Source organism: Cherax quadricarinatus, chromosome 54 (assembly GCF_038502225.1).
Source record: "Cherax quadricarinatus isolate ZL_2023a chromosome 54, ASM3850222v1, whole genome shotgun sequence".
In the NCBI taxonomy this organism is placed as follows: Eukaryota; Metazoa; Arthropoda; class Malacostraca; order Decapoda; family Parastacidae; genus Cherax; species Cherax quadricarinatus.
The window spans coordinates 17,120,964-17,141,056 of NC_091345.1; the positions used below are offsets into that span (position 1 = coordinate 17,120,964).

Below are 20,093 nucleotides of genomic sequence, written 5' to 3' on the forward strand. Positions count from 1 at the left end.
ATGATTATGAATCTCAACACGGTTTTACAAAGGGGCATTCCTGCCTTATGAATTTACTAACTTTTTTCACTAAAATATTTGAGGAGGTAGATCATGGTAATGAATATGATATTGTGTATTTGAACTTCAGTAAGGCTTTTGATAGAGTTCCATATCAGAGGCTACTGAGGGAACTTAAGGCACATGAAATAGGAGAAATTTTTTCCTGGGTAGAGGCATGGTTGACAAATAGACTACAGAGAGTTTGCATGAATGGGGAGAAATCTGAGTGGGGGTGCATCACAAGAGGTGTTCCACAGGGGTCAGTGTTGGGCCCTTTGTTGTTCACAATTTACATATACGACATAAATAAGGGAATAAATAGTGACCTAAGCCAATTTGCTGATGACACCAAAATAGGCTGTCCAATTCATTCTAATGAGGACATTAGAGCATTCCAGGAAGATTTGAAAAGATTGATGCAGTGGTTGGAGAAGTGGATAGGAAAATAACTATGCCACATGTAAACTAAATAATGTAAATCTTAATATTACTGATTGCAAAAAAGGATTTAGGAGCTCTGGTTAGCAGTAATCTGAAACCAAGACAACAGTGATAAGTGTTCATTTAGATTATACTGCATAGTTCTGGTCACCGTATTACAGAATAGATATAAATGCACTGGAAAATGTACAAAGGAGGACGTATCAGAAATCTTCCCTATGAGGATAGACTGAGGGCCCTGAATCTGCACTCTCTAGAAAGGCGTAGAATTAGGGAGGATATGATTGACGTGTATAAATGGAAAACAGGAATAAATAAAGGGAATGTGAATAGCGTGCTAAAAATATCTAGCCAAGACAGGACTTGCAGCAATGGTTTCAAGTTGGAAAAATTCAGATTCAGGAAGGATATAAGAAAGCAATGGTTTGGTAATAGAGCTGTAGATGAGTGGAACAAACTCCCGAGTACCGTCATAGAAGCTAAAATGTTGTGTAGTTTTAAAAATAGGTTAGATAAATACATGAGTGGGTGTGAGTTGGACCCGACTACCTTGTGCTAGTAGGTCTGATGTCATGCTCCTTCGTTAAGTGGATGTAACATGGACATGACTGGGTTGGGTCAATGGCATAAGCCGGTAGGTGACTTGGACTTGCCTTGTATGGGCCAGTAGGCCTGCTGCAGTGTTCCTTCTTTCTTATGTATCCTTCAGGAGTGTCAGTAACCCAGGTCAATTCAATAAAGCCCATGTAGGAGTGTCATTCTTACTTCCAATGGGGTTCTTTAGTCCATTTACCTCAGGATGCGACCCACACCTAGGTATCTACTTACTACTAGATGAACAGGGACAGCAGGTGTAAGGAAACATGGCTAACATTTCACCCTAGCAGGGAAGCAATCCCTGGTTCCTCAATGTGTGAATTAAGGACATTATCAACCAAGCCACAAGCACCTATACCAAGCTGCAAGCATGGTAACATTCGTTAAACTATTCAGAGAAACCAGTTAGCCAGACTAAATCCTGGAGGTGGGAAGTACACTTCCTGCACTCTGAAGGAGGAGTGGGGATGTTGCTGTTCAGGTCATCTGAAATGTGATATCTGTGTACTTCTGGCAAAACAGCCATTGAATGAATAATGATCAATGTTTCTTCTTTTGAGTTACTCTACCTTGGTGGGAGACTGCCAAAGTTGATAAAAAACTAGTCTTGTTTTAAGTAAATAGGAAAACAGGGAAAGACTGAACTTACCAGCTTCTCCTCTTCCTTGAGGGGCATGGAGAAGCTTCTAGGGAGATCATCCTCCTCCTCTTCATCTTCATCTGGGCTCTGGTGACCATCTTCTGTGAGTACACCATGGTCACTACCTCCCTCCCCTGGGCACCCACAGGAGCAAGGTAGCTGACTGGGGGAGTCAGAGCAGCAGCTACACTCATACAGGTACTCTGAAGGAGAGCCTCGCTCAGAGAGTAGACAAGCCTGTTAACACAACAAGAAAAGGAAGAAAAAGTTTTACAAAAATTTCCAATACACATGCCACACCCATTCCATCTTCACACCTGTAGTTACCCATTCATTTACTTGCAAGATGCCTCAGTACTTAACTTGCTTTACACAACTGTTTTTGCTAATATAACTTTGTTTCTATGCATTGTATACCTAAGATTATTTATTATTAATTTCAATTGTTTTATATTCAGAAAAAGTGCTAAACTTATATATCATGCACAAAACTATTTGTAAAACAGTTTCACAAATCAAAATTTGATCCTCTAACGAAGAGTCTTCAAAGTTCATCTTACCTGGTGACCAGAGGAGACATGGGTCACCACTACCAAAGAGTCTCTACTGAGGCTGGGACCTGAACCTTGGGTCCGCCCTGAGGTTACACTTGATACTTCACTCTTCACACCTGTAAGACAAAGCATATGTAATAACACTCTTCACACCTGTAAGACAAAGCATATGTAATAAACACACCTGAGAGCCAATGCTTCCATAATAAACACATCTGAGTGCCACTGCTTCTGTATTAAACACTGATGAGCCAATGCATCTGTAATACAACACACCTGAAGGCCAGTGTATCTGTAATACAACACACCTGAAGGCCAGTGTATCTGTAATACAACACACCTGAAGGCCAGTGTATCTGTAATACAACACACCTGAAGGCCAGTGTATCTGTAATACAACACACCTGAAGGCCAGTGTATCTGTAATACAACACACCTGAAGGCCAATGCATCGGTAAAATACTGAGTTTAGGGGCTCCAATGAGCTTTGCAAAGAAAAAAAAAATTTAATGGAAATAAAGAAAAACTAATATGACAGCTTTCTAAACATTATACATGCTGCCCAAAGAATGGTTATTCCATATAAAAAATAAGATTGAACAGAAATGACCTGAAATGGATGAATAATAGGCTCAAATATCTTTTAGGGCAGAAGAAAGGAATTTATAGGAGCATCAAAAGAGATGAGGGCCATCTTATAAATCAAAATACGTATTCACATTAAGAGGGAGATTAAAAAGGGGATAAGAAAAGTAAAATGGGACTATGAAATTAAAGTTGCTAGGGATTCAAAAACTAACCCGAAAAGTTTTTTCCAGGTTTAAAGAACAAAAGTAAGAGAAAAAGATAGGTCCCCTTAAAAATTACTCTTGGCATCTTACTGACAGGGAGAATGTAATGTGCTCGATTTTTAATAATTATTTTCTCTTGGTTCTCATACAGGAGGACACTAACAGTATCCCAATAATTAAATTTTATAGTGAGCCTGAAGAAGATAAATTATGTAATATCACAATCACTAGTGATATGGCTATCAAACAGGAAGACTGATTGAAGCAAAATAAATTCCCTGGCCCTGATGAGGAGTGTAAAATGGAACTTTGTGAACTACCTGGAGTTTACCTGGAGAGAGTTCCGGGGGTCAACACCCCCGCGGCCTGGTCTGTGACCAGGCCTCCTGGTGGATCAGAGCCTGATCAACCAGGCTGTTACTGCTGGCTGCATGCAAACCAACGTACGAGCCACAGCCCGGCTGGTCAGGAGCCAACTTTAGGTGCTTGTCCAGTGCCAGCTTGAAGACTGCCAGGGGTCTGTTGGTAATCCCCCTTATGTATGCTGGGAGGCAGTTGAACAGTCTCGGGCCCCTGACACTTATTGTATGGTCTCTTAACGTGCTAGTGACACCCCTGCTTTTCATTGGGGGGATGTTGCATCGTCTGCCAAGTCTTTTGCTTTCGTAGTGAGTGATTTTCATGTGCAAGTTCGGTACTAGTCCCTCTAGGATTTTCCAGGTGTATATAATCATGTATCTCTCCCGCCTGCGTTCCATGGAATACAGGTTCAGGAACCTCAAGTGCTCCCAGTAATTTAGGTGTTTTATCTCCGTTATGCGCACCGTGAAGGTTCTCTGTACATTTTCTAGGTCAGCAATTTCACCTGCCTTGAAAGGTGCTGTTAGTGTGCAGCAATATTCCAGCCTAGATAAAACAAGTGACCTGAAGAGTATCATCATGGGCTTGGCATCCCTAGTTTTGAAGGTTCTCATTATCCATCCTGTCATTTTTCTAGCAGATGCGATTGATACAATGTTATGGTCCTTGAAGGTGAGATCCTCCGACATGATCACTCCCAGGACTTTGACGTTGGTGTTTCACTCTATTTTGTGGCCAGAATTTGTTTTGTACTCTGATGAAGATTTAATTTCCTCGTGTTTACCATATCTGAGTAATTGAAATTTCTCATCGTTGAACTTCATATTGTTTTCTGCAGCCCACTGAATGATTTGGTTGATGTCCGCCTGGAGCCTTGCAGTGTCTGCAATGGAAGACACTCATGCAGATTCGGGTGTCATCTGCAAAGGAAGACACGGTACTGTGGCTGACATCCTTGTCTATGTCAGATATGAGGATGAGGAACAAGATGGGAGCGAGTACTGTGCCATGTGGAACAGAGCTTTTCACCGTAGCTGCCTCGGACTTTACTCTGTTGACTACTACTCTCTGTGTTCTGTTAGTGAGGAAATTATAGATCCATCGACTGACTTTTCCTGTTATTCCTTTAGCACGCATTTTGTGAGCTATTACGCCATGGTCACACTTGTCGAAGGCTTTTGCAAAGTCTGCATATATTACATCTGCATTCTTTTTGTCTTCTAGTGCATCTAGGACCTTGTCGTAGTGATCCAATAGTTGAGACAGACAGGAGCAACCTGTTCTAAACCCATGTTGCCCTGGGTTGTGTAATTTATGGGTTTCTAGATGGGTGGTGATCTTGCTTCTTAGGACCCTTTCAAAGATTTTTATGATATGGGATGTTAGTGCTATCGGTCTGTAGTTCTTTGCTGTTGCTTTACTGCCCCCTTTTTGGAGTGGGGCTATGTCTGTTGTTTTTAGTACCTGTGGGACGACCCCCGTGTCCATGCTCCCTCTCCATAGGATGGTAAAAGCTCGTGATAGGGGCTTCTTGCAGTTCTTGATGAACACGGAGTTCCATGAGTCTGGCCCTGGGGCAGAGTGCATGGGCATGTCATTTATCGCCTGTTCGAAGTCATTTGGCATCAGGATAACATCAGATAGGCTTGTGTTAACCAAATTCTGTGGTTCTCTCGTAAAAAATTCATTTTGATCTTCGACTCTCAGTCTGGTTAGCGGCTTGCTAAAAACTGAGTCATATTGGGACTTGAGTAGCTCACTCATTTCCTTGCTGTCATCTGTGTAGGACCCATGTTGTTTAAGTAGGGGCCCAATACTGGACGTTGTTCTCGACTTTGATTTGGAATAGGAGAAGAAATACTTTGGGTTTCCTTCGATTTCATTTATGGCTTTTAGTTCTTCCCGCGATTCCTGACTCCTATAAGATTCCTTTAGCTTAAGTTCGATGCTTGCTATTTCTCTGACCAGTGTCTCCCTACGCATTTCAGATATATTGACCTCTTTTAGCCGCTCTGTTATTCTTTTCCATCGCCTGTAAAGGGAGCGCCTGTCTCTTTCTATTTTACATCTACTCCTCCTTTTTCTTAGAGGAATAAGCCTTGTGCATACATCGAGTGCCACCAAGTTAATCTGTTCTAGGCATAAGTTGGGGTCTGTGTTGTTTAGTATATCTTCCCAGCTTATATCGGTTAGGACTTGGTTTACTTGGTCCCACTTTATGTTTTTGTTGTTGAAGTTGAAATTGGTGAATGCTCCCTCATGACTAATCTCATTATGTCGGTCTGGGGCTCCGCGCATACATGTCTGAACCTCAATTATGTTGTGATCTGAGTACACTGTTTTTGATATGGTGACATTTCGTATCAGATCATCATTGTTAGTGAAGATGAGGTCTAGTGTATTCTCCAGTCTAGTAGGCTCTATTATTTGCTGGGTTAAATTGAATTTTATGCAGAGATTTAAAAGCTCGTGTGAGTGTGAGTTTTCATCAGAGCTGCCTCCTGGTGTTATTACTTCAACAATATTATTTGCTATATTCCTCCATTTTAGGTGCCTTAAGTTGAAATTCCCCAGGAGCAAGATTTTGGGTGCAGGAGCTGGCAGATTTTCCAGACAGTGGTCAATTTTTAACAGCTGTTCCTGGAATTGCTGGGATGTTGCAAACTTCCACTACATCATTTGAGGCATTAAGCAGTTCTGTGCAAACAAGTGACTCTGTAATGTACAGGCTAACCCCCCCCCCCCTTTTGCCTGTTCACTCTGTCGCATCTGTATAGGTTGTAACCTGGGATCCATATTTCGTTGTCCAAGTGATCCTTTATGTGGGTCTCAGTGAAAGCCGCGAACATTGCCTTTGCCTCTGCAAGCAGTCCACGGATGAAAGGTATTTTGTTGTTTGTTGCTGGCTTTAGACCCTGTATATTTGCAAAGAAGAATGTCATCGGACAGGTGGTATTGTTGGTACTGGGGGGGGAGGATTTTTTTCCCGGCATTAGTATCTGTATCTGTTGGTTTGGAGTGGAGGCCATCGACTGTGGTTCCACTCCAGGAATGACTGGATTTGGTGTACAATTTCTGCCATTTCTTGCCAGTTTTTTTTCCTTCCTGGCACTAAAAAACCTCTCCCTCTTGGGTGGCTGTGGCTACCCAGGTTTTCCCATGGTCTGGATGTTTTGTATCTTTTTGTCCCCTTTAGATGGTTTGCCTGGCAATTTAAGTTATAGCACAGTCTTTCCTGTACTGAAGAGGTACACATTTCAGGGTGAAAAAGCTTACAGGAAGGGAGTTTGCATTTTCCTGTTGTCTTATGGGCACGGCATTTTCTAGGGTGGTCATAGTTGCACGTCCCATCTGTTTTTCCAGATTTCCCATGCCTGCAGATACCAAGTGCATAGTATGTGCACAGGCTTGGTTTCCATTTGCCTTGGGTTTCTGTGACTGTATTCCCTGTTGGTGCATGTTTACCTGACTTATTCCTATCCTCACTAGCACCAACAATGGAGCTCCCACCAGTTGTTTTTGGTAATATATCCTCACTATTGCTAGTGGAGTCCTCTTGTTTGCTATTTCCTGTGGTATTTCTAGTTTGCAATATTGGTTTTATCTTATCTTTGACTACACTTATTTCCCCACTACGGCTCCTGTCTCCCATGAGGTCATTTATATGCATTCCTTCCTGCGTATAAATCCAGACTACCTGGACAAAATCCCCAGCTTCACCATTACTGTCTCCCAGGACAGCACCTCCAGCTTCACCATTACTGTCTACCAGGACAGCACTATCAGCCCCACATTTACTGACTACCAGGACATCACCTCCAGCCTTACAGTTTCTGACTACATGGCCAGTATCAAGGGCAGTACCATCCATACCAGACTTTTTATGTTCCCATCTGTTGTAGAAAGCTTCCAGGTTTTCTATGAAAGCAGCTTTGATGTTATCCTCTTTTAATACCAATGTGATTTTAGTCCACAGATTTTCCTCATTTGGGGATACCCAAAAACACTTCCCTGTTTTAATACTGCTTGTAGCTAGTTCTTGGATATCTGCACAAGGGGCGTGACACCAATTTCCACAAAAATGACAATTTATCCATGTGGAAACCCGTTTGTTTGATTGATTGCAGACTACACAGGGCTTCATAATGATTTGAATGGTTGATTTACTGTAATTCTACTAGCAACCTCTTGAATACTCTATTAATAACCTCCTTAAAGTGAAGCTCTAGCTATTTGTATTTCTATTTCTAACTGTACTTGTATATTAGGACAGCTTACCGGTGTGCGTTCCTGACTAATATTTTTAATATATCTCTTCAAACAGGTGTAGTGTCTGATATGTGTAAGATGGCCAATGTAATTCCTATTTTTAAAGCAAGGGACAAGTCGTTACCATTAAGTTACCAGCCAATAAGCCTGACCTCAATTGTAGGCAAATTACTAGAGTCAATTATAGCTGATATTATAAGAAACCATCTTGATAAGCATAATTTGATTAATGATATTCAGCATCGATTTTAGTAAGGCGTTTGATACTGTTCCACACCAGAGACTGTTAAAGACTGACAGCTCATGGCATTGGGGAAAAAGTGCTGTCATGGATTGAGTCATGGCTCATGAACAAAAAGCAGTGTGCATAAATGGGGTTAAATCTGAGTGGGGATCTGTAACATGTGGCATTCCATGGGGATCAGTTTTGGGCCCTTTGTTGTTTATGTGTATATCAATGACCCTGACGAGAGAATTACTAGTGACATGAGCAAATTCACTGAAGATAGGTAGGATAACTGATTCAAAAGTATAAGAAATGGTACTTCAGGAGGATTTAGAAAAACTCAATTCATGGTCAGAAAAGTGGCAGATGCAATTCAATGTAGATAAAGGCAAAAGTTCTGAAGCTCAGGAAGGTCCATAACCCTAGCACTAATAAGCTAAATAATGTAGAACTTAGCCATACAGATTGCAAAAAGGACTTGGGGGTTATGGTAAATTTCAATTACTCAGATATGGTAAACATGAGGAAATTAAATCCTCATCAGAGTACAAAACAAATTCTGGCCACAAAATAGAGCGAAACACCAACGTCAAAGACCTGGGAGTGATCATGTCGGAGGATCTCACCTTCAAGGACCATAACATTGTATCAATCGCATCTGCTAGAAAAATGACAGGATGGATAATGAGAACCTTCAAAACTAGGGAGGCCAAGCCCATGATGACACTCTTCAGGTCACTTGTTCTATCTAGGCTGGAATATTGCTGCACACTAACAGCACCTTTCAAGGCAGGTGAAATTGCCGACCTAGAAAATGTACAGAGAACTTTCACGGCGCGCATAACGGAGATAAAACACCTCAATTATTGGGAGCGCTTGAGGTTCCTAAACCTGTATTCCCTGGAACGCAGGAGGGAGAGATACATGATTATATACACCTGGAAAATCCTAGAGGGACTAGTACCGAACTTGCACACGAAAATCACCCACTACGAAAGCAAAAGACTTGGCAGACGATGCACCATCCCCCCAATGAAAAGCAGGGGTGTCACTAGCACGTTAAGAGACCATACAATAAGTGTCAGGGGCCCGAGACTGTTCAACTGCCTCCCAGCACACATAAGGGGGATTACCAACAGACCCCTGGCAGTCTTCAAGCTGGCACTGGACAAGCACCTAAAGTCAGTTCCGGATCAGCCGGGCTGTGGCTCGTATGTTGGTTTGCGTGCAGCCAGCAGCAACAGCCTGGTTGATCAGGCTCTGATCCACCAGGAGGCCTGGTCTCAGACCGGGCCGCGGGGGCGTTGACCCCCGGAACTCTCTCCAGGTAAACTCCAGGTAAGCAGCAACTTTAAACCAAGACAGCAATGCCTAAGCATACATAATAAGGAAAACAGATTACTGGGGTTTATATCAAGAAGTGTAAGCAACAGAAGTCCAGTGGTTATAGTACAGCTTTATACACCTTGATTAGGCAACTCACTTCTGGTCTCCATATTACAGAATGGACATAAATTTATTACAAAACATTCAGTGAAGAATGACAAAGTTAATACATAGTATTAGAAATCTTCTGTATGAAGAAAGATTGAAGTCCCTTAAATTACAATCACTAGTAAGACGAAGAATGAAGGGAGACTTGATCGAAGTGTATAAGTGGAAGATGGGTATTAATAAAGGGGGTATAAATATAGTCTTAAACATCTCCCTCCAAAAGAAAACCCGCAGTAATGGATTCAAATTAGATAAATTTAGATTTAGAAAGGATATAGGAAAGTATTGGTTTGAAAATAGGGTAGTTGATGAGTGGAACCGTCTGCCTAGTAGGGTGATTGAAGCTAAAACCTTGGGTAGTTTCATATTTAGGCTGGATAAATACATGAATTTGAGGGGTTGGATTTGACTGGGGCTTGCACATGTGTAAATTGATTTGTCAGAGCTTACTGTCAGGGTAGCACTGAAAGCGGGTTGGGCAAATGTTCTGTTAGTGGGTTGACATAAATGGTATAAAATACCGACACAATGGAAATATAAACACATATGCAGTATAATGTGATCCTTTATTGACTACGTTTCACCCACACAGTGGGCTTTTTCAAGTCACAAACAGATCTACCTGGGGTGGAAGGGACGCGAGTATTTATAGTCAGGTTCAGAATGCTGAGGTCAGGTGGAGAAGGCTTCTTCCTGCGTGCACTCAGAATCTGCATCAATGAGTTTCTTGAAGAAGAATGCACGATAATTGAACAAGTATTTTCTAAACTCCACTATCCTCGTCACTTCATCAGAGACTGCAGACGACGGGCATTAAACATCTTCAACACACCCAGAGAAGACACTGCCGAGAAGAGATACATAGTCATCCCCACCAACTCCATTGCCAAACACGTTTCCAACATCTTTTCCAATACCTCATTCCAAGTATCTACCTCCACAACCACGACCATCAAGGACATTACCAGTGATAGACAGGACAAGCTTCCACCCTCTGCAGGGGTATACATAATCCCTTGTAATGACTGCAACAAATTATACGTGGGCGAAACATCAAGGGACCTCCAAACACGTATTTCAGAACACCAGTACGCAAGCAGGTCTGACGACACAAGGAATGCCTGTGTACAACACCGTAATTCACACAATGGACGTGCTGCGCAGTAGCTCCTGATTGACTTGGCTTTTGCGCAGTGGTGACGTGTACCTAGCTCTGTGAAGACCTGTTTGCGCGCTCTCTACGAATTGAAGCAAGATGCCCTCCATCGAGCAACTTTACCAACAGCTTAAGGAAGTATTGAGGATGGCGAAGATGGAGATTCGGCGACTGACCGAGGAAAACAAGAAGATTCTTAGTAGTCCTCCTGTTTTGAGTCCTCAGGTCAAGAAGGGAAACTGGTCAGTGGCTGGACAGCAGAGAACGAAGTTGACGATCAAGAAGACGAATGGAAAGGTAGAAACGATGAAGAAGAAAGAGACTGCCGTGGAAACTGTTGTGGAAACATCTAATACATTCTCAGTGCTACCCGACGAATGTGAGTCGACTACTGGGAACATCACGACGAGCGACACCAAGGAAGGTAAGAATATTGTTGTTGTTGGGGATAGCCAAGTTAGGTATATGGATAGGGCGTTCTGCTTGAAGGACAGGAGTAGGAGACAGAGAGTTTGCTTTCCTGGGGCTGGGATGGAGGATATTGTTAGCCGTCTGGATGACATCATGAGAGGTAATGGGAGCAATCCTATTATCTGTCTCAGTGCTGGAGGCAACGATGTTGGCAGACGTAAGAGTGAAGACCTGATTAGCAGGTATAGGTCAGCAATAGAAATAATTAGGAGTAAGGGTGGGGACCCTGTCATATGTGGTATTTTGCCAAGGAGAGGAGTTGGAAATGAATGGTTGTCCAGGGCAATTGGTGTCAATTGCTGGCTGGACAAATACTGTAAGGAAAATGCGGTAACATTCATTGACAACTGGGACCTCTTCTATGGCAGAAATGACATGTATGCCAGGGATGGGGTTCACTTATCTAGGTCTGGGGTGGTAGCACTGGCAACTGCAGTGGAGGGAGCAGTTAGGACTTTAAACTAGGAATAGTTAGTGGTATGGGTTTTGGCAGGAAAACAGTGAAGTCCCAGTGTAGTAATATTACGAGTTCTAGGGGAACTAGTAATAAGCAGAACGAGGTAGATATTGAAAAGCCAGGGACTTTGGGTGATAAGGACAGTAATAGGTTTAGTAGAAAAACAGAAATGAGCAGGAAGGGTAAAGAGAAAGGAGAGTCTTTCAATGTTTATTATGCTAATTGCCGTAGTGCTAGGAATAAGATGGACGAGTTGAGATTAGTTGCTAGTGCAGGTAACATTGATGTATTTGCCTTAACTGAGACGTGGTTTAATTCAAAATGTCGGGACATGCCTGCGGAATGTCATATTCAGGGTTTTAAATTGTTCCAAGTAGATAGAAGTATCGGGAAGGGGGGTGGGGTGGCATTGTATGTCTGAGATCGCTTGATCTGTTGCATAAAAACGGGTATTAAGTCTGAAGTAACACATACAGAGTCAGTTTGGATAGAATTTTCAGAGGGGCATGAAAAACTGATTTTAGGAGTGATATACCGTCCCCCAAATTTAGATAGGGACCAAGGGAGACTACTATGGGAGGAAATTGTTAAGGCCACAAGGCACGATAATGTAGTAATTCTAGGAGACTTTAACTTTAGTCATATTGATTGGAATTTCTTGACTGGGAATTTAGAATCATACGACTTCTTAGAAGTAGTTCAGGATTGTTTTTTGAAGCAGTTTGTGACAGAACCTACAAGGGGAAATAACCTGCTTGACTTAGTTATGGCAAACAATGAATCCCTTGTTAATAATTTAGAAATTTCAGAGGAACTGGGTGCTAGCGACCACAGATCAATTACATTTAGCATTGAATGGAAGTATGATAGTAGCGATAACTCAGTAACAGTCCCAGATTTTCGCTTAGCAGATTATGATGGGCTTAGAGAACACTTATCATCTGTTGACTGGGGTAACGAAGTGAGCTATCAATATGACAGTTTTCTGAACACTATACATGCTGCTCAAAGAACGTTTATCCCATATAAAGAAATTAGATCAAATAGAAATGACCCAAAATGGATGAATAATAGGCTCAAATATCTATTAGGGCATAAGAAAGGAATTTATAGGCGTATCAAAAGAGGTGAGGGTCATCTTATGAATCAGTATATTGACATTAAGAGGGACATTAAAAAGGGGATAAGAAAAGCTAAAAGAGACTATGAAATTAAAGTTGCTAGGGATTCTAAAACTAACCCAAAAAGTTTTTTCCAGGTCTATAGAACAAAAGTTAGAGATAAGATAGGTCCCCTTAAAAATAACTATGGGCACCTTACTGACAAAGAGAATGAAATGTGCTCGATTTTTAATAATTATTTTCTCTCAGTTTTTACACAGGAAGACACTAACAATATTCCAGTAATTAATTTTTATAGTGGGCTAGAAGAAGATAAATTACGTAACATCACAGTCACTAGTGAAATGGTTGTGAAGCAGATAGACAGACTGAAGCAAAATAAGTCGCCGGGTCCTGATGAGGTTTTTTCAAGGGTTCTTAAGGAATGCAAAATGGAACTCTGTGAGCCATTAACTAATATTTTTAATTTATCTCTTCAAACAGGTGTAGTGTCTGATATGTGGAAGATGGCTAATGTAATTCCTATTTTTAAAACAGGGGACAAGTCGTTACCGTCAAATTACCGCCCAATAAGCCTGACCTCAATTGTAGGCAAATTACTAGAGTCAATTATAGCTGAGATTATAAGAAGCCATCTCGATAAGCATAGCTTGATTAATGATACTCAGCATGGATTCACAAGAGGCCGGTCTTGTCTAACTAATTTATTAACTTTCTTCAGTAAAGCTTTTGAGGCTGTTGACCACAATAGTAAGTAAGTAAGTAAGTAAGTTTATTCAGGTATACACAAATACAGTTACATAGAATTATCATACATAGCAGCATATGTGTAGAGAACCAAGGATAACCCAAAAAAGTCAGACAGAGTGACTTATTTCCATTGGGGTCCTTAAAGAATTTGATATTATTTACTTAGATTTTAGTAAGGCTTTTGATAGAGTTCCGCACCATAGACTGTTAAAGAAAGTGGCAGCTCATGGCATTGGGGGAAAAGTGCTCTCGTGGACTGAGTCGTGGCTCACTGACAGGAAGCAGAGAGTGTCCATAAATGGGGTTAAATCCGAGTGGGGATCTGTAACAAGTGGCGTTCCACAGGGATCAGTCTTGGGCCCGTTGTTGTTTATAATATATATCAATGATCTTGATGAGGGAATTACTAGTGATATGAGCAAATTCGCCGATGACACAAAGATAGGTAGGATAATTGATTCAAACGTAGATGTTATGGAACTTCAGGAGGATTTAAACAAACTCTATTCTTGGTCAGAAAAGTGGCAGATGCAGTTCAATGTAGATAAATGCAAGGTTCTGAAGCTTGGGAGTGCCCATAACCCTAGTACTTATAAGTTAAATGATGTAGAACTTAGCCATACAGATTGCAAAAAGGACTTGGGGGTTATGGTGAGCAGCAACCTTAAACCAAGACAGCAATGTCTAAGCGTACGTAATAAGGCAAATAGATTACTGGGATTTATATCAAGAAGTGTAAGCAACAGAAGTCCAGAGGTCATACTGCAGCTTTATACATCATTAGTAAGGCCTCACCTAGATTATGCAGCTCAGTTCTGGTCTCCATATTACAGAATGGACATAAATTCGTCAGAAAACATTCAGCGTAGGATGACTAAATTAATACATAGCATTAGAAATCTTCCTTATGAAGAAAGATTGAAGACTCTTAAGTTACATTCACTTGTAAGACGAAGAATGAGGGGAGACCTGATCGAAGTGTATAAGTGGAAGATAGGTATTAATAAAGGGGATATTAATAAGGTCTTGAGGATGTCTCTCCAAAAGAGAACCCGCAGTAATGGATTTAAATTAGATAAGTTTAGATTTAGAAAGGACATAGGAAAGTATTGGTTTGGAAATAGGGTAGTTGATGAGTGGAACAGTCTACCTAGTTGGGTTATTGAGGCTAGGACTTTGGGTAGTTTCAAATTTAGGTTGGATAAGTACATGAGTGGGAGGGGTTGGATTTGAGAGAGACTTGCACATCGGAGCTTGTTTCTTGGGTGGCATTGAAAATTGGGTTGGTCAAATGTTTGTTAGTGGGATAAATTGTAAAGGACGTGCCTAGTATGGGCCAACAGACCTGCTGCAGTGTTCCTCCTTTCTTATGTAAACCTCTCCTTTTCTTCAGGATCCGTGCAGTGTGCTTTAATAAGAACACAAAGAACTGTTACTGCCTCTTTGTGTTGAGGTTTACAGTACCACTGACGTCTTATGCCGTACCGAACCCGGCCTTCCGGTGTTCGGGAAGGCTTTTAGAACAGCTAAATAAGTTTATTTAGGTACAGGTACACATAAGCACAAATATCATAGCGTAAATTACTTAGGATAACCCAAAAAAAGGTTAGACAAAATGACTATTGGGAGCCACAAAAGATTACGCTTCATTGTTCCATGCCTCCCGGGAGTTCGGGAAAAATATTTCACCATAATCCGGGCTGGAATTGAAGAAGAAATAAAGTTCCCCCTCTAAAAACAGAAATGGAAACTATAAGTTTCCAATTAAATCCGGTGGACCACCTTGTCTCAACCCTGGCAGGTGATAGTATCCTCGGCTAACATACTGAGTGGACAGGGTTCGCTCCCCGGCACGGATAACAAACCCAGAAATAAGACCAACATTCGTCCGATGACGTACGGATTTTATTGGGTTAACTTGAGTTAGTAGCCTCTGGGTTAAAAATCCGAACAAAAGCTTATCACTCATACACCAACCTCCTGAATCAACAACAACAGGTGTTTTTATGGCCTACAGCAGGGAACATTCGTCACTGATGATCAAAGGCAGAGGGAGAGTGAGGCTTCCACACATCACAAAGGAAAGCCCATGAAAATCTTACTACAAGTGAAATGCAAAGAAGCTGTAATGAGTGACAACTAACTCAGAACATCCATGAGAAATAAAAAAGGGCGGCGTTCTGGTCCGTCCTAGACTAATGTCAAAGTTCACTTACTTAAGAGTGTCACAGGACGGACCGGAGCGCTGTCTAGTTTCATCCACAATTTGGGTATTACAGTGGCACAGCCAGGATTTTTGGTGCCCCGGGTGAGGTATTCCCTGTAACTGTCAACATACTATTTGTTGGATGTGAACCTCGCACTCGAAAATCACCAACATTATATCCGTTAGATCAGGGATGGCCAACCAATGGCGCATTGCATGATTAGAAGTGGTGCATTGCAACCCAGTGATAATAAAAAAGCAAGCCTACTTATACAAAATGTATTAACCAATAACCGATTTATAGAAAAAAATCATAACAGAAATTTAAGTAACTTATAGTTAGAAATGAGTTTTATTGACCAAGAGTATACCTGGAGAGGGTTTCGGGGGTCAACGCCCCCGCGGCCCGGTCTGTGACCAGGCCTCTTGGTGGATCAGGGCCTGGTCAACCAGGCTGTTACTGCTGGTCAGGTACTGACTTTAGGTGCCTGTCCAACGACTTCTTGAAGACAGCCAGGGGTCTATTGGTAATCCCCTTTATGTATGCTGGGAGGAAGTTGAACAGTCTAGAGCCCCTCACACTTATTGTGTTGTCCGTTATCGTGCTAGTGGCGCCCCTGCTTTTCATTAAGGGGATGTTGCATCGTCTGCCGAGTCTTTTGCTTTCACATAGGGAGTGATTTTCGAGTGCAAGTTTGGTACTAGTCCCTCTAGGATTTTCCAAGTGTATATAATCATGTATCTCTCCCGCCTGCATTCCAGGGAATACAGGTTTAGGAACCTCAAGCGTTCCCAGTAATTGAGGTGTTTTATCGCAATTATGTGTGCCGTGAAGGTTCTCTGTACATTTTCTAGGTCAGCAATTTCACCTGCCTTGAAAGATGCTGTTAGTGTGCAGCAATATTCCAGCCTAGATAGAACAAGAGTGTCATCATGGGCTTGGCATCCATAGTTTTGAAGGTTCTCATTACCCATCCTGTCTTTTTTTTAGCAGATTTTTAGCAGGAACAGCTGTTAAAAATTGACCACTGTCTGGAAAATCTTCCAGCTCCTGCACCCAACATCTTGCTCCTGGGGGATTTCAACTTAAGGCACCTAAAATGGAGGAATATATCAAATAATATTGTTGCAGTAATAACACCAGGAGGCAGCTCTGATGAAAACTCACACTCACACGAGCTTTTAAATCTCTGCACAAAATTCAATTTAAACCAGCAAATAATAGAGCCTACTAGACTGGAGAATACACTAGACCTCATCTTCACTAACAATGATGATCTGATAAGAAATGCCACCATATCAAAAACAATATACTCAGATCACAACATAATTGAGGTTCAGACATGTATGCGTGGAGCCCCAGACCGACATAATGAGACTAGTCACGAGGGAGCATTCACCAAATTCAACTTCAATAACAAAAACATAAAGTGGGACCAAGTAAACCAAGTCCTAACCGATATAAGCTGGGAAGATATACTAAGCAACACAGACCCCAACGTATGCCTAGAACAGATTAACTTGGTGGCACTCGATGTTTGCACAAGGCTTATTCCTCTAAGAAAAAGGAGGAGTAGATGTAAAATAGAAAGAGACAGGCGCTCCCTTTACAGGCGACGGAAAAGAATAACAGAGCGGCTAAAAGAGGTCAATATATCTGAAATGCGTAGGGAGACACTGGTCAGAGAAATAGCAAGCATCGAACTTAAGCTAAAAGAATCCTTTAGGAGTCAGGAATCGCGGGAAGAACTAAAAGCCATAAATGAAATCGAAAGAAACCCAAAGTATTTCTTCTCCTATGCCAAATCAAAATCGAGAACAACGTCCAGTATTAGGCCCCTACTTAAACAAGATTCAAATTCAAATTCAATTCAAATTCAAATTCAAAGTTTATTCTCTATAAGGATTACAATGCTGAGTTTACAGGAATTTGGTTATTGTTTGCTTTACATGTAGTAAAATTGTGATTACAGAGTGTACCACTAGAACGCTTAGCATGGCTAGGCATTTCGGGCATACTTAGTTTTATTCTTAATTGTAAAATATTACAAATTATGAGGTAAGTTGGTATTATGGCTAAGTGACTAAATACTAGTTTGTGAGTTTAGCAATGTGAATGCTTTTGTTTTGGCACAGTACATAGTTTCAGTATTGGAGTATCACAGGATTCATTATTTTAAGACTGAGATTAATATTTCTGTTTATGGTCAAATGAGTGAGTGAGTGTAAGTGTGAACCACCAGGTGGTATTCGTGTAGTTAGTTGATGGGTCCTACACAGATGACAGCAAGGAAATGAGTGAGCTACTCAAGTCCCAGTATGACTCAGTTTTTAGCAAGCCGATAACCAGACTGAGAGTCGAAGATCAAAATGAATTTTTATGAGAGAGCCACAAAATCTGATTAACACAAGCCTATCCGATGTTATCCTGACGCAAAATGACTTCGAACAGGCGATAAATGACATGCTCATGCACTCTGCCCCAGGGCCAGACTCATGGAACTCTGTGTTCATCAAGAACTGCAAGAAGCCCCTATCACGAGCCTTTTCCATCCTATGGAGAGGGAGCATGGACACGGGGGTCGTCCCACAGTTACTAAAAACAACAGACATAGCCCCACTCCACAAAGGGGGCAGTAAAGCAACAGCAAAGAACTACAGACCAATAGCACTAACATCCCATATCATAAAAATCTTTGAAAGGGTCCTAAGAAGCAAGATCACCACCCATCTAGAAACCCATCAGTTACACAACCCAGGGCAACATGGGTTTAGAACAGGTCGCTCCTGTCTGTCTTAACTATTGGATCACTACGACAAGGTCCTAAATGCACTAGAAGACAAAAAGAATGCAGATGTAATATATACAGACTTTGCAAAAGCCTTCGACAAGTGTGACCATGGCGTAATAGCGCACAAAATGCGTGCTAAAGGAATAACAGGAAAAGTCGGTCGATGGATCTATAATTTCCTCACTAACAGAACACAGAGAGTAGTCGTCAACAGAGTAAAGTCCGAGGCAGCTACGGTGAAAAGCTCTGTTCCACAAGGCACAGTACTCGCTCCCATCTTATTCCTCATCCTCACATCCGACATAGACAAGGATGTTAGCCACAGCACCGTGTCTTCCTTTGCAGATGACACCCGAATCTGCATGACAGTGTCTTCCATTGCAGACACTGCAAGGCTTCAGGCGGACATCAACCAAATCTTTCAGTGGGCTGCAGAAAACAATATGAAGTTCAACGATGAGAAATTTCAATTACTCAGATATGGTAAACATGAGGAAATTAAATCTTCATCAGAGTACAAAACAAATTCTGGCCACAAAATAGAGCGAAACACCAACGTCAAAGACCTGGGAGTGATCATGTCGGAGGATCTCACCTTCAAGGTGGTCTGGTGGCTAAAGCTCCCGCTTCACACACGGAGGGCCCGGGTTCGATTCCCGGCGGGTGGAAATTCCGACACGTTTCCTTACACCTATTGTCCTGTTCACCTAGCAGCAAATAGGTACCTGGGTGTTAGTCGACTGGTGTGGGTCGCATCCTGGGGGACAAGATTAAGGACCCCAATGGAAATAAGTTAGACAGTCCTCGATGACGAACTGACTTTCTTGGGTTATCCTGGGTGGCTAACCCTCCGGGGTTAAAAATCCGAACGAAATCTTATCTTATCTTATCAATCGCATCTGCTAGAAAAATGACAGGATGGATAATGAGAACCTTCAAAACTATGGAGGCCAAGCCCATGATGACACTCTTCAGGTCACTTGTTCTATCTAGGCTGGAATATTGCTGCACACTAACAGCACCTTTCAAGGCAGGTGAAATTGCCGACCTAGAAAATGTACAGAGAACTTTCACGGCGCGCATAACGGAGATAAAACACCTCAATTACTGGGAGCGCTTGAGGTTCCTAAACCTGTATTCCCTGGAACGCAGGAGGGAGAGATACATGATTATATACACCTGGAAAATCCTAGAGGGACTAGTACCGAACTTGCACACGAAAATCACTCACTACGAAAGCAAAAGACTTGGCAGACGATGCACCATCCCCCCAATGAAAAGCAGGGGTGTCACTAGCACGTTAAGAGACCATACAATAAGTGTCAGGGGCCCGAGACTGTTCAACTGCCTCCCAGCACACATAAGGGGGATTACCAACAGACCCCTGGCAGTCTTCAAGCTGGCACTGGACAAGCACCTAAAGTCAGTTCCTGATCAGCCGGGCTGTGGCTCGTACGTTGGTTTGCGTGCAGCCAGCAGCAACAGCCTGGTTAATCAGGCTCTGATCCACCAGGAGGCCTGGTCACAGACCGGGGCGCGGGGGCGTTGATCCCCGGAACTCTCTCCAGGTAAACTCCAGATACTATCGCATCTGCTAGAAGGTAAGACCGTCTGACATTATCACTCCCAGGTCTTTTACGTTAGTTTTTCGTTCTATTGTGTGTCTGGAATTTGTTTTTTTACTCCGATATAGTTTTAATTTCCTCACGTTTTCCATATCGGAGTA

General features: G+C 42.0%; 1 protein-coding gene across 2 annotated transcripts in view; it reads right to left on the reverse strand.

Annotated features, from left to right (window-relative positions):
• Window positions 1–20,093, reverse strand: part of LOC128699226 (uncharacterized) — a 215,023-nt gene that overhangs the window by 19,272 nt on the left and 175,658 nt on the right. For both annotated transcript variants that reach the window (XM_070096659.1, XM_070096660.1), the window contains exons 4-5: window positions 2,281–2,390; window positions 1,730–1,957 (exon numbers count right to left, since the gene is read on the reverse strand). In XM_070096659.1, coding sequence (XP_069952760.1) covers window positions 1,730–1,957; window positions 2,281–2,390 — 338 coding nt within the window. The remainder of the gene's footprint in view (window positions 1–1,729; window positions 1,958–2,280; window positions 2,391–20,093) is intronic.